Source organism: Carassius auratus, unplaced genomic scaffold, assembly GCF_003368295.1.
Source record: "Carassius auratus strain Wakin unplaced genomic scaffold, ASM336829v1 scaf_tig00043601, whole genome shotgun sequence".
Taxonomy (NCBI): domain Eukaryota; kingdom Metazoa; phylum Chordata; class Actinopteri; order Cypriniformes; family Cyprinidae; genus Carassius; species Carassius auratus.
Window position 1 is genome coordinate 73,707 of NW_020526784.1, and position 16,016 is coordinate 89,722.

General features: G+C 34.0%; 2 gene segments (V, D, J or C); both read right to left on the reverse strand.

Moving 5' to 3' along the window:
- Positions 1-5,004: 5,004 nt before the first annotated feature.
- LOC113086621 (T cell receptor alpha variable 9-2-like) lies at positions 5,005-6,007 on the reverse strand. The segment is given in 2 exon segments: positions 5,005-5,773; positions 5,853-6,007. Coding segments are annotated over 2 exon segments (468 nt in total).
- A 9,030-nt stretch (positions 6,008-15,037) lies between these two features.
- LOC113086612 (T cell receptor alpha variable 3-like) lies at positions 15,038-15,585 on the reverse strand. The segment is given in 2 exon segments: positions 15,038-15,351; positions 15,546-15,585. Coding segments are annotated over 2 exon segments (354 nt in total).
- Between the last annotated feature and the right edge of the window lie 431 nt (positions 15,586-16,016).

The following is a 16,016-nucleotide window of genomic DNA, read 5'->3' on the forward strand; positions in this document are numbered from 1 at the left end:
AGGCCATTTCAGGTGACTACCTCTTGAAGCTCATCAAGAGAATGCCAAGAGTGTGCAAAGCAGTAATCAAAGCAAAAGGTGGCAACTTTGAAGAAACTAGAATATGACATATTTTCAGTTGTTTCACACTTTTTTGTTATGTATATAATTCCATATATAATTCCACATGTGTTAATTCATAGTTTTGATGCCTTCAGTGTGAATCTACAATTTTCAGTCATGAAAATAAAGAAAACTCTTTAAATGAGAAGATGTTTCCAAACTTTGGGTCTGTACTGTATTTCAGTGTATTTCCATAATGTTATTCAATATTTGTCTAAAATATTGCAATATTATACCTTCTGTTAATGACATCAGATAATACAGATGAACATGTCCACTCAGCAAATTGCCAGGAACAGGCTAAACAAAGAACAGCTGCTTCACACAGAGCCGGATTGTTACTTATCTGTGCACTAGTGTCTGTTTAACTCCTCCTCTTGCCATTATATACATGACAGCTATTCAGGTTTATGTCATCTATAGAGGATAATGAACAAATAACTTCTACAAAAATATAGAGAACTTTTGTTTGTTTGTTTTCTTGTTTGTTTTTAATATTTTTAGTAAAAAAAAACATAAATTTTGTATACTGAATGATTTTTGAATTTTAAATAGCATTTAGAAAAACAAATGCTAAGTGATAGTTTCACACGCCCCATATATAATCTTTCATAATTTCCAGAATTTAATTCACATGTGTTGCCACACTCTAATTTCTAGAGCTATGGTTTACAAAAAAATTATAAATTGTGGTTTGATGCAGTTTGATCAAAGACTGTTCAAAGCATGTTTTGTATTTGAGTTTTTGTAAAGTGTCTCAAGATTTTGGACCACTGTGCTGCTCGAAGAGCACAGTAATAGAGAGCTGAATCTAAAAGAGCTGCTTTCTCAAGAATGAGTTCAGTGGATGGTATATGCTCACTGCTCTGTGGTCGGGCACCTCTGAGCACTAAGAACTGAGGTTTTTCATTTGGATACTGTCTGAACCAGTAAAGATAAACATTATTTCATTCTCACATCATATGTGCAGCTCAGGGTCACAAACTCTCCTTCTACATTGATTGCATTAGTATATCCTTCTCTTGGTCCAATTTTCTCTGCAAATCCACCTGAAATTTAAATTTTTTATATATACATCAATCTCTGATCAGGAATAAAACATATTTTTGTATGTATATATGTGTGTGTGTGCATATATAAACATCAGGGAGAGGTTTGCTTTGCATTAAAATGGAATATTGTTTTTACAGCTTTATGATTAAGTATTATTTACCTGTAACTACGATGAGAATCATTAATAGCATCTGCTTCTCCATGTTGGCCTTCCAGATGTTGTTTGTATTTCTATTACTGATATAATTAGAAAACTGTACCTGAATATCGTTTTATGGTGTAAATGAATCTGTGGTGACATCCAGTATATTGTGTACTAATATTGTGGGTGTGGTTAGTGTCATGTGTAACACACAATTAGAAAGCTGCCCAGCTTCTGTAATTCATAAGAGAACATACTGTTCTAGTGTTACACCCCCCTCAGAAGCACGTGGTCATGAAGGGGGAGTTACATCCATGTTAGTGAGATGTGTGCTGGAGGACTAATTGAAAAAGGTTTAAGGGGCTTCACAACAACTTTACAACAGAGAAGCAGCTGTATACTTCAAGCATTGGTCATCTTCATTCTCAAAAAAAAGAAAAAAGAGCTCACTCAATTTTACATATAATTTTACATTTATAATTACATAAAAACAACTCAAATCTTCTTGATTGGGCTGCCTCTGACTGATACCAAAGTGTTAAGTATTAAGTAATTGAATTGAATTGAATTGAATTGAATTGAATTTTTTTGATACCCACGATAGCCAATGTGAGCATATTATATATATATATATATATATATATATATATATATATATATATATATATATATATATATATATATATATATATATATATATATATATATATATATATATATATACATATATACATATTGAATGGTAAATCCTCTGAATGGCACATGAAAATGTCAATGCTATTTTCACACTGTACAGTAAGTAAGGTTTTTGTACAGTGCAGTTGTTTTTCCTGTCACAGTGGGCTCCAGGGCACAGTAGTAAAGAGCAGAGTCTGTCACTTTAGCAGAGATCTCCAAGTACATATGAGTTTTCTTTTCATTCAGTTTTGCCGAGAATCGAGGATCTTGATCCACAATTTTAGACTTTTGTAAAACTGCACCAGTGGCATGAATAACATAAAGAAATTCAGGTGCCGATTCAGGATACTGGCGATACCATAGCAGACTGTTTGCTGAGGAGTAGCTACAGGAGATACTTATAATATCCCTTTCTGTCCCAGACATATGAGTTTCAGCTGGTTTGATGACATTCTCAAAACTGACACCTGCAGATGAAATCATTTTTTAATCTTGAGAAGGAAAACCTTACAGTCACACTTTATTTGAAGGTTCAATTCTTGATATTAACAAACCATTGACTACAAATTTTGCCTCAATAAACAATAAAAACAGTTTATATTAAATACTTACAGACAAGAAAACAGAGCAAAAGGAAAGAAATCATCATTTTCCAAGATAATGTTTCCATTTATCTGTATCACCAACAGTTACTGAAGTAAACATCAATTTAACAAATAGCAGAGGTTGCCTCTAGCACCTCCTCTTAAAGCTACAGTCCTGAATTTATGAAGCAGATCATCTCTCTCTGATCCTAGATCTGTGATCTCTGATCTTGAATGTTTGAATGTGTTCATGATGATAATTTGGCACCTAACAAATATATTTCATTATATTAAAACTGTATACATTTTGGCATTTTAACCAGTTTACTATTTCTTCTAAGAATCGTCTGTAAGTGCTGTTCATATTTTTATGCAACATCTTTATTGTTTCCCCCTTTTTTTAAATGGGTTTTTATTGTTTGGTCCTTTTTATTATTCGGACTAGTGTGACATTCACAAAAGTAACATCTGAAGAACAATTAACAATTATAAATTAGTGTTTTGTTGTTGTTTTTTCATGAGACTTGAATTGATTATAGACCATTAGAAACGTATGCAAATGAGAAAAGAGATGTAATGAGACATGAGAATGCATGTAATGCATGCTAAATTGTTTTCACATGTCCTTATGCAACATTTTAACCTTCTAAATTCACAGCTGTTACCACATTCGCTGTTTGTGGTTTATAAAAACATGATGTGGTTTGATACTGATTGATTAAAGACTCTTCAAAGCATTAATTTCATGTGAGTTTTTGTAAAGCTTCTCTTGTATTTTGCATCACTGGGCTACTTGAAGTGCACAGTAATAAAGAGCAGAATCTGACAGAGCTGCTTTTACAATAGTAAGTTCAGTGGATGTCTGGGATGTAGTCGACTGAAACCCATCTGGTATATTCTCTTCACTGCTCCATGATCGAGCGCCTTTATACAGTATATATTCTGGTTCTCTGTTTGGATATTGTCTGTACCAGTAGAGCCAAATATTATCGCTGGTTGTTTCATATGTGCAGCTCAGTGTCACAGACTCTCCTTCTTCTCTGATTATATTAGTGTCTCCTTCTCTTGGTCCAATTCTATCAGCAAAACCACCTGAAATGTGAATCATATTTTTAAATGTCATTATTTAATTTTTTGTTTAATATAAATGCACATTATATTTCACTGAATTATTTGATTCATAAAATATAAGTAATTGTGATTAAAAGTATATTTACCTGAAACTGTGATGATCATTATGAGTATCATCTTCCTCTCCTCCATCTTAACTGAAGTCCACTATAAAGATAATATTTTTAATTTTTAGTACTTATTAAATTGATTTGTTTTATAATAATTATTAACATACTGTACCGATATATTAGTTCCAAATTCTGCTGAATGTGGTTTTATAAAACGAATGAAAATATGAGAGCAGCTGATGGTTGACTGAAAGCACTGAGACTGAGTGAACTTCTGTTGTGTATGAATAATGTGTGTGTGGGTTAATGAAATATGAAACATGTTCTGTGCTTTCAGCTGTTTCTTATAGATGTCAGGTGCTTATTTGGTGTAAAAAAAAAAAAAGCTTGTGAGATAATGTTGCCCCCCTCTGTTGGAGTTCAGAACAGCATGTTTTATCCAGTTGCTTTACTGTGTGCTTTAAAATGGTATATATGTTTGAGTTATTTTTATTGACATTAGTTTATATAACAGCTTTTTGTACAGCATGCAGTGGATTTCCTTTCACTGTGGGCTCCAGAGCACAGTAGTACAGAGCGGAGTCAGTGACAGCAGCAGAGCAGATCTTCAGATCCACACTACTGTTGTCTTTTCTGTGATGGATTGAGACTCCAACAACTGGAGGATCAGCTTTAATAACTGCCCCATTATAATCCATAATGAGAAACTTTGGTGGTGAACCCACGTATTCACGAAACCAGTGAAGACCTCGAACAGAACCAGTGTAGCTACAAGAGAGTGTCACACTCTCACCCTCATCAGAAAACTGATAATCACTGAATGGTGTGATGACTTCTGCTGCTCTGGAACCTGTATTTAAAGCATACATTTAAAATTCAAAAACAGAGCCAGGAAATAAATGTGCATCCTCTTTCAAATCTACTGTATGAAAATACCAGTATGTTATTGGCTTCTGAGAAACAGTAGTCAGGCCCTTTTGCTTAAAAAAAGAACTACATTAAAGTACAAAACTAAATGTGTGTGTTTAGACTGAAAATATTTTATTGTAAAAGAGAAGTAATACTCCAGTATTATTTTTCCTATTGACAACTTCAAAATATTTTTTACAGTGTACTAATTAAATGTCCAGCATATGCAACAATACCTTGAGCTGATGATAATACAACTAAAAAAATCTACATGTTGGCACAATAACCAGGTTTGAACAGGAGACACATAGAAACATCTGTTAATCCAATGAGGTTTGTGAAATGTTGAGAGTCTTAATGCATTTCACAATGTGTGAACTCCTCCTACTCAGACAACATTCAGCCCTCATCTCACACAATATATGACAGACAAGACTGTTATTTATAACACAGTCCCACATATTTAATCAAATAAGTAGTATTACATAGATACATATAGACTTAATTAATTACAAGTTACAACATATTTCAGTGACATTTCAGGGGATAATCTTGAAATGAGGATCCTATAGCAATAATTATCCAGATTTGCAGAAAACATATTTATGTTGCTTACAATTACCTTTAAATGGCAGGATATTACATTTTATACGTTTAAATCATGACATAAAAGCATGAAGAAGGAGTTTTTATTATTTATTGGTTAGCTGGGTATTTAATGAACATTGAATAATAAAATGTCAGTAGAAAAATCCTTGCTTTAATACTTTCCCAAAATACTGTGAGGTTTTTGTACAGTGCAGTCTGTTTTCCTGTCAGTGTGGGCTCCAGAGCACAGTAGTACAGAGCAGAGTCTGATACAGCAGCAGAGGAGATGATCAGATCCACATGGCTTTCAGTTTTTCTGTGATTGATGGTTAATCCTGGAATGGGTGGTTTAGCTGGAGTTGTTACCCCTGAATATTCCAGTATGAGGAACTGTGGTGGTGAACCTGTATATTGACGATACCAGTGAACACCAAAAGCAGAACCGCTGTAGTTACAGGAGAGTGTCACATTAATGTCACCCTCAAGAGCAAATTCTCTGTTTCTTTTTGGAGTAATGACTTCTGAGGCTCCGCAACCTGCAGATGAAAGTAGTCTTAAATTTATTTTCAAACATTTCCATTTGAATAAATTGCTTTTACTTTTACAATATAATACCTTTGGTTGATGACAGCAGTATTACAATATAGATCAACATGTTCACTCACTGAACTAGTAAGAACAAGCTAAAAACAGAGCAGCTGCTCCACACAGTGTTGTGTGATGTTCAGATCTACTCAGCTGTATAGAGTCTGTGCTAAACTCCTCCTTCTGTCCTGACATTAAATCTGTAGCACAAAAGAAAAGATGAAATGAGCATGCATACAGTAGCTGTTTAATTATGTGCTCATTTCTTTTTAATTCTTTGTTTTGAAAATGCATTTGTGTTCTTCATTTTGCTGCTCATTGCCAATATTCTGACTATTTTGCTCATAAGTGAATTTCTATCATTTTTCATGATACTTATAAACACAACCTAATATGAGAAGCGATAATAACAAGCTAATATGAAGAGAATATTCATTACATGCTAAATTATATTCACACACTATATGACTTTTTTAAATTTACAGCTGTTACCACATTCCCTGTTTGTGGTTTACAATAATGTGATGTGTTTTGCATCATGCATAAATGCATAATATTAAATATATCATGATTTAATACAGAATTGGTGTACATTGCAAGTTACTGTAGTGCTGAATAAAATATTGTATATTTACCTGAAAGTCTAATGAATTTGCTTTACCAAAATTACACAGAGCAAGTGAAAATATAGACTTCCTCCAGGGTATTACTTTAAAAATTAAATTAATTTAATAAGTCGACATTCGCTACATTCAGTGTTTGAAATTAAATGTTGATAGTACTTTTTAATCATCACTGGTGATCACCAGTGAAATGCTTGTGAAGCATAACTTGTGAGATTATGTTGCCCCCTTCTGTTGGAGCTCAGAACAGCATGTGTCTTTTTTAAAATAATGTGCTTTCTTGAACTGAAAATATGAGTAACTTTTACTTTTTTTTTATTAATTTATTTTTTGTCTGTGGATTATTTATAAAAGATAAACTAAATGTATTATCACATAGAATTCTACAGAAAAAAATACTCTAAAAACGGCTGGGTTATTTTTAAACCAAAATGCTGGGTTGAGTCTGTTGGGTCATTTTGTTGGGTTATTTTATTTCTTTTTAAACACTTTTGGGTAGTTTCAATTAACCAGGAGTTGGGTTAAACATGCTGGGTTGTGTCGCTGGGTTGTTTCAGGCCAGCGCTGGGTTATTTAACGCGCCTTGAAGATGTATAAATCGCTCCCCAACTGTCATTTTGGAAGAACAACGGGGCAAAGCCACGGCTTTCAACTGTTTTAAGGTAAGTTTATTTAATGTTTTCATTAATAATTATTTTAAATTGGCAGAATTATAACTTTTTTTGCGGCTACAATACTGTTAAACTTCTACAGGCCAACATTATTTACGTTAAATGATGAACAGTTTACCTCAAACGGCCAACCTACGTTACGTGACTCGCATAATCGTGTTAGGGTATCTGAGACGACAGATTAATACAGTTTTATTACGTTTCAGACAGTGACGGATGGCTGAAATATGCGAATACCTGTGAAAATAGAAGTCGTTTCTGACATTAAAAAGCGAATTTGACATTTAAGTGAGTTAAATGAGTTCAAAAGGTGAATACGACTTTCTGCTCTAATGTAAATGCCTGCAGTTGTCCATATCGACATCTTATATAAATCATATAAATGACGTACAATATAGACGCACCGCAGGTCTAAAAGAACCGACGATCCAGTTCAAATAAACCGGTTCAGTAATTCTCGAACAAAGTGCTCGAACAAAAGCCCCTGGACTGGAGCTCAACCTTCAATTTTACAGAGAACCAGACTAGGGGGCGCCATCTCACTCTCATGCCCAAGAGGGTGAGGCCACGCTGGGAGTGATTCCCGGAAAATAATCGACGACTTCTTGTAAAACACAGAAATGAACAAATATTATGATGGATGGATGCCTAATGGATCTGCTTTCACTTGTCATTTTACAAAGTAGTGTCATTTTTCAAATGTTCATTGTACTTACCAGGGATGTGCATTTGTACAGTATTATTCCTGTTTCCTCTGTCCCAAACACTTCAGTTTAGACTGGTGTGATGACATTCCAAAAACTGACACCTGCAGATCGCAATATTCAAAATTAAATCAATATTTAAAGAAATAAATATTCATATGAAATAATAGAACAGCAAAAAAAAATTATAAAATCCTGACAGTTTGTGATAGAATATACTTTTGTTAGAGAACAAATGAAAACAAAAATAAAAATCATCATTTTCCAGAAGTTTTAGTTTATCTGCAGGACAGTGTACTTAAGTAAGATGTTGCATGTTTTCCAGCTAGAAAAGTTTAATGAAACCCCTCTCCTTTCTGTTGTTACATATACTGTGCAATGAATTAACAACATAAAAAACAATATATGATGTCAGAATTATAATTTATAATCAATGAATTAAATATGTACATGATCAACACTTTGATTCCACCATATATTTTAGTCTATTGCTGATATTTGAAATGCACTTTACCTGAAATTGTTATTAGAATAACAAGTATAACACATCTTTCCTTGGTCAAAAATTTGCTAATAAAATAAGCCAATAAATAAATGCTTAATGAGTTACAATTGAAAGGTAAATATATGAATGTAATGAGATTCATATATACATATACAATTTATCTCCTTCTTCAAACAACACCTTAGTTTGGACCGTTGAGGTAAAATATTAATTGTTTGGTAAAGTCAAATGAATGAGCTGTTTTTAATTTATAAACCATCAGCATGAACACTGATGATCACAGCATGAACGGTGGTAATAATTCATGAAGTAAACTTTTATCCTTAATTTCATTTATCTCAGTTAAGTTTTGGCAGGTGTTGCCATATTCTGTTATTCAGAGACTTTGTGGTTCACATAAAGTATATCTGTGGTTTGATTTTCAGTTGATCAAATACAGTTCAAAGAAATTAGTTTGGATGTGAGTTTTTGTAAAGCATCTCAGGCATTTTTTTATCACTGGGGTCCAACTCTTAGAGCACAATAATAGAGAGCTGAATCTGACAGAGTTACTCTGGCAATAGTGAGTTCAGTGGATGATTCAGTTGTAATTGACTGAAACCGGCGGTCTGGTATATCCTCAACATGGCTCCATAATCGAGCACCTTTCCACAGTATAAATTCTGGTTCTCTGTTAGGATACTGTCTGTACCAGTAAAGATAAACATATTTGCTGCTTGTATCATATGTGCAGCTCAGTGTTACAGACTCTCCTTCTTTAATGATTATATTGTCCTTGTCTTTTGGTTCAATGCTATCAGCAAATATACCTGCAAAAGAATTAATTATTCTTTATTAAAAGTTTAATTTAACTCCTGTTCTCTCTGTTGATAAAGTAAGAGTGCTATGAATTATAACTTTTATTATGCAATGAAATATAGAATATCAGATTCAATTAATATAATATCAATTAAATTATGTACACAATTAACACTTTGAATACTCAGTCTGTTCAAGTCTAATGAAATGCACTTTACCTGTTACTGTTATAAGAAGCAGTAGAACACATCTCTCCATGGTAAGAAATGTATTTATAATAAATTAGGCGTGTTAATATATGCTTAATGATTTGAAGTTGAAAGTAAATGCATCAATGTAATGGGGAGTCATTTGTGCAGCTAATAGTCTATAAATGTGGGTGTGGTTTTGGATATTTAGACCACCTTCTATCTTTCCACTAGAAACTGTCAGTTAATAGGATTTGATTTTGCTCTTTTGTACTTGAGCTATTATATAAAGCTCAGAGTTACTCTCTCTCTCTCTGTTTGAAATCTTTGATTATTTTGCCCTCTGTTTTAAGAAAATACAATTAGAATTCTGAATGTAAATAATTCACTGCATGTATTGTTTTTGCTGTAACTTCATCCCCTAGTGGCAGATAATGAACATATACATGTATCTCAGAACTAATGCATTCAAAAAGTTAAATGTGCAAAATTGCTCCAACTATACTGCTCGGTGGATAGGAATTTATGAAAACCTTTCAGAATTGTCCCAAATGTACACTATATTACATACATTTTAAGAAGAGTATGAAATTCATAATAGTTTGCATCAGAATAGTGTTCTCTTCCATCACTAGCAATTCATCTTGTAAAATAATTTAATTTTTAACAATGATGAATGGATACTTCAGAAATTATTATCAGCATAGTAATATGCTGATTTGACGCTCAAGAAATAGCAGTTATGTGACATAGAACTCTATGGTAATATTATAAATGTCTTTACTGTCACTTTTGATAAAATAAGTATTATTTCTAAAAACATCTCAAAAAAAAAAAAAACAAGATTCAAAAATGACACTTAAAAAAGAACATGTCATGAGAATCAGCAGTCGACATCTGTCCATGTTAATATTTCAAGTAATTTATTTTGTTTTAATGCAAATAATGTTTGCAGTAATAAGAGTCACTGCAATGATGTACTTTAGGGAATTCATGTATTTAATGTGAATGAAGAAGATACGGTTCACTGACTCTACAGTTTGAATTAATGTAGAAGTGGGTGTGGTTAGTGACATCACACACTAATCGCACATGTCCAGGTTGTTCTTCATGCTAATAACATTTTTTTATCAACGAAACCTTTCTGTAATGTGACGTTTTCATTAAGACATTTAGTATGCTAATTCATGTTCCAAGTTCCAGCAATATTTTAGGAAATCCCAGACATTCAGCTGGTCATCAACAGTACTTATAGATGGTGTTATTTTTGCCAGGCTATAGCAGTGATGTTTTGTTGAAAGTTTTTTTGTTCTACGTTACTATGTTTCCTGACACTGCGGACCTCATAACACAGTAGTACAGAACAGAGTCTGATACAGCAGAAGAGGAGATCTCCAGATTTACTTGCTCTTTTCTGTGATTGATGGTTATTCCTGGAACGGGTGGACCAGAGCCGTTGAAAAACAGAGTTGCGACACTCCCATAGACTGCCATAGAAACTTTGGAATGCGGAAGTAAAGCGTGTCATGGAGCAGCCAATAGTTCCAAACACTGATAGTTCCAGCGATGATCTCCACACATTTTCAATGTTTCTGAAGTACGCTCGCTGGTAAATTGATATAATTACTGTATTTTCGACATTTGAACGCATTAGCCGACCTCTCATGAATTTATATAATAGTTGTATTTTATGTAGCCAGCTTTATTAATGTTTATTGGAGTCTGAGGTAGGTAGACTCTTAATCGTTGCTTAAATAACAAACACTTAACTAATATTAGCTACCATAATCTGATGATGGGCTACTTTGCCTCAAATTCTCTTCAAGTTCGTTGGCATACAACGTTTATCGTTGGTTATTAGATTTGTTGTTAAAGTGGTTAACACTTGTTTGCGACCGTATTAGTACACCTGATTACAATTAACTTTAGCTAGTTTAACTATAATTTTTGTTTTTTATTTATTTTTACTAGCTCAACTAGATAACATAGCTAACTTGTATCTTGCAAGGGTGTTCTTTGGTTAATTTAGTCATTAAAGTTACACAGATCGTTTGTTAGACAGTGCATTGTGATGATAGGATATGTAGCATAAATGTGGATGATCCCAGCAAATAAAAAGTATAATTGCAAAAAGAAAGATTATTAATCTATTTTTAAATTGAAGAGGCTGACATGTGAAACAATTTGAGACTGACTTTTGACCAAAAAACTGAAGTCATGATTTTAGTAGTTGTTATTTAGAATACAGTGAAGAATTTCAGCTGCATAACTCATGTTCATGGCTCTTAAAATTTTTGATGAAAGAAGCACATGTACACTGCTGCTCTGGAAAAAATATCAAGGAAAATATATCTACCCTCTCACAGGATGTAATGTTTAATTAAATGCTTTATTGAATGCAATTGGTTGCCTTGTATATTTTTCACTGTTGACATTTTTTCTTGACTTAAACTGAGCAGCTTCTGGCATTCATTGATATTCACTTGTTGTGCATGTGTATATATTTATGTGAATGTGTCTTAACATAACTTTAGGATGTTAGTAATTATGACCATAGAAGCACAAGAAAAATATATACAGCACATACTGTAAATTATTATACCTTATCGGAGCAGTCCCCTTTTCCCTCCAAAATTAAACGCACACAAAAATTAATTCAATTCAAGGGGTTTTATTGGCATAAACGTTATAAAAACATTTTCAAAGCATCAAAATAAAATTTGGGTTAGGAACAGCCAAACTCAGCTAAAAAAAAACATATACCACGGCAAGACGCAGCAACAAGACATAAGACGGATGCGCTGCTTCAGATGTGCTGCCCAAGCTCTATTGAAGAAGCACAAAGAAATTGAGGACTGGTCATTAATGTCACCCAAAGATACTTACTGCAGCAGATGAAAGGCACATCATGCTTACTTGCCCTGCATTTAGAAGATGTCCAGCAGTACCATCAGCTCCGAGCTGCAGAAAACTGGGACCCTAGTACATCCATCTATCGTCTGGAGAAGTCTGGTCCGAAGTGGCAGGCCAATTCCTAAGAAGCAGGTTTTAAGACAACTTTAATTCACTTTTTTGATCCATTTCTAGTTTTGTATTATTATTATCATTGTATATAATTTTGTATATTATGAGTGGGTGTGTGTATATCCATATCTATCTATCTATCTATCTATCTATCTATATATATATATATATATATATATATATATATATATATATATATATATATATATATATATATATATCTCATTTGAAATTAATCAAAAGTTGTCCTAAAACCTTCTTATTATACAAATTAGTTCTAAGGAGAGCTTTTTTTTTTTTGTATGTGTGTATATATACTATTAATATACAGACATACTGTAGGTTAATATTAACAGTACACTTATCTTTAGGGTTTAGCCTATGTTTAGGGAAGGATGAAGGGGTTAACCATACTGAAATGAATCCCATTAACGGTAATGTTTTGTATCGTATTAAGGAAAAGAGAACATAGTAATCAGTTCATACGCGTTAATATTTGCCGGGAAATGCTGTAACATAGTCGTTGCTGTAAATGTATTCGGAGCTGCCCGATCTTCCCTCCAAAATTAAACACAAAAAATAATTAATGCCGTGTTTCCGCCACTCCACAGAAAAAAAAAATGCTATTATATGTATGTAATGCAAGTGTAAACGTAATAATCAATACATATTATGCGTCAATATTTACCTATAATAGGGCTTGGGCGTCGTGACGTCATCACTTGGCATACTCGGCTACTCGGACTACTGCGCAGTGTTTAGACATACTCCCTCTCATCCATGTGTCTTAATTTGATTAATTAAAAATCTATTTCATTTTACTATTTCAAGCATGGTAAACCGTTGCTGTATTGTGCGGTGTAATAGCGCAACACATAATCGCCATGGGGAAAACAAAATGAGAATGGATTAACTTTACACCGCTTTCCTGCTTGGAGGCACGACCACGGAGACCATAACATCTGAATGTTAATTTAAATAGCTTAAGTTAACATTGAAAATAAGGGAAATTTCTCGGGTTACTCATCCAAAATACCGGAAATTTCAACATTTATCTTTTTGTTGCTATCCCTCTGCTGACAGCAAAATTCGAACTACAAAACTGCTGCATTAACAAACGTAAAGCGATTTGTGAAGCTAGGTCTAACGTGACTTTAGTTACAGATTGGCGTGAAATCGTGCTCTCACAACAACCACGCTATCTTAAAAAGCCCAACATCACGCAGAAGTATAAATTGGCCTTAAGGTTGCTCTCAGGTAAGCAAACGATGCTTTGAAAACATGTTTCGCTGGAAGGGCAAGGGGTAGCAACAGGACAACAGTATAGAGACAGACAGGTCCGATCAAAGGGCTAACGGGAGGGTTGACAGCTTCTAACTACACTTTTGTTCAAAGTAATTACATGTGTGAATGGTTGTTAGCACTAACGTTTACCAAACTAGCAGCAAGGTGTAGCGCAGCTTACCTTTGTCCAGATTACTGTAACGTATACTTTTTTTTCCTGAACATATCCATTTGTGAACTGCACATGAGACTCCAATGACTTGTAGCTTCGGAACTGTTCTGAAGTGTAGGCGCTCATAAAACAAACAAGGTAGCTGAAGATATCGGTAATGCAAAAGTGCGGCAGCAAGTAATCGTCGGTGCTCCACTCTTTGTTGGGAATTTCATATGGATCCAAACCGTTCAGATTTTGTGCACACACCGGTCCCTGACATCCCTATTTTGTGTATCCCTTTAAATCCCACAACCTTTTCGCGATTTTACCATTTTTTCTCTTTCTCCTAACTCTGCTTCTTCTCGTTCGACTTGCTGTATGTTTACATTCGCGAGGCTACCAGCAGGACCGCCACGTCCCAGAATGCAACGCGGCGCCCAAGCCCTATTGCTTCAAATATAGTTGAAGAACTATTGAGAACTACATGAACCACGTGACATGCTTGGCGACGAGATCAAAGAGTGTCGTAACTCTCATATTTAACGGCTCTGGGGTGGACTAGCTGTAGTTGAACTGTATCATCAACTGTAACAAACAAACATACACACATCTTTTATGAACATAAAATTTATATATTAATCTTTTATATAATGTATTATATAATATTATAAAGTATAGTGCATTGGTAGTATATTATAATATATACTGTACACAAAACAGTTTAAAAGGTTTTAGTATTTTTCAAAAATATACCTTGTGGTGATGATAATATAGATGAACATGTTCACTCGACAAATTGCCAGGAACAGGCTTAACAAAGAGAAGCTTCTTCACACAGAGTTTGATTGTTACCTATCTTTATCTGTACGCCAGTGCCTGTTTAACTCCTCCTCTTGCCATTATATAGCTACATGAAAGCTATGCAGGTTATTTGGTCTTTAAAGGATCATGGAAGGATGACTACTTTAGAATAATTATATATTTTATTTATTTTCTTGTTTGTTTGCTCAAAAATAAAAACCATTTGTATACTGAATGATTTCTGAGTCTAGAGTCATTTTAAATTACTTATTTAGAAAAACAGATGCGAAGTGATAGTTTCACATGCCCCCTGTATAACCTTTCATTATCTCCAAAATTCACAGGTGTTGCCATACTCTAATTTCCAGAGGTGCAGTTTACAAGAAATAATCAATTGTGGTTTGATGATTTGATTAAAGACGGTTTAAAGCTTGTTTTTGTAAAGCGTCTCTGGAATTTTGTATCATTGGGCTGCTACTCTTAGAGCACAGTAATAGCGAGCTGAATCTGACAGAACTGCTTTCTCAATGAGGACAGTGGATGACTGGGATGTACTTGATTGAAACCGATGGTCTGATTTATCCTCAGCACCAATCTCTGATCGAACACCTTTGAGCAGAAAATACTGAGGTTCTCCATTTGGATATTTTCTGTACCAGTAAAGCCAAACATTATTGCTGCTAACATCACATGTGCAGCTCAGGGTCACAAAATCTCCTTCTTTCGTGATTATATTACTATCTCCTTCTCTTGGTCCAATTTTGTCTGCCAATCCACCTGAAATGAAATAAAAAAATTTATACATTATGTTCTGAAATCTCTGATCAGGATTTTTTCAGTAAAACATGCCACCAATGTGTCCTTGCAATATATAAAAAAATAAAATAAAACATCAAGATGAGGTTAGCTTTGCATTAAATTGAGATTTGTACAGTTTACAACTATGTTTAGTGTGATTCAATATTATTTACCTGTAACGATGAGAATCATGAATAGCATCTGCTTCTCCATGTTGGCAGTCCAGATGTTGTTTGTATTTCTATTACTGATATAATTAGAAAACTGTACCAGAATATCGCTTTATAGTGTGAATGAATCTGTGGTGACATCCAGTATATTGTGTACTAATATTGTGGGTGTGGTTAGTGTCATGTGTAACACACAATTTAAAAGCAGCGCAGCTTCTGTAATTCATAAGAGAACATACTGTTCTAGTGTTACACCCCCCTCAGAAGGACATGGTCATAAAGCATAGGGGAAGGGGAAGTAAAATCCATGTTAATGAGATATTAAAATAGATATTTTCCCTTGCGGCCAAAGGCCTAGGCTACATACCTAAGCTTACCTGTTAGGGCCAGACTCCTGGGCCGAGGGTAGAGCTCAAGGCCTGGAATCAATAATAGATTCATTTAAAGGGATACTACAGCGAGCCTAGCATCATA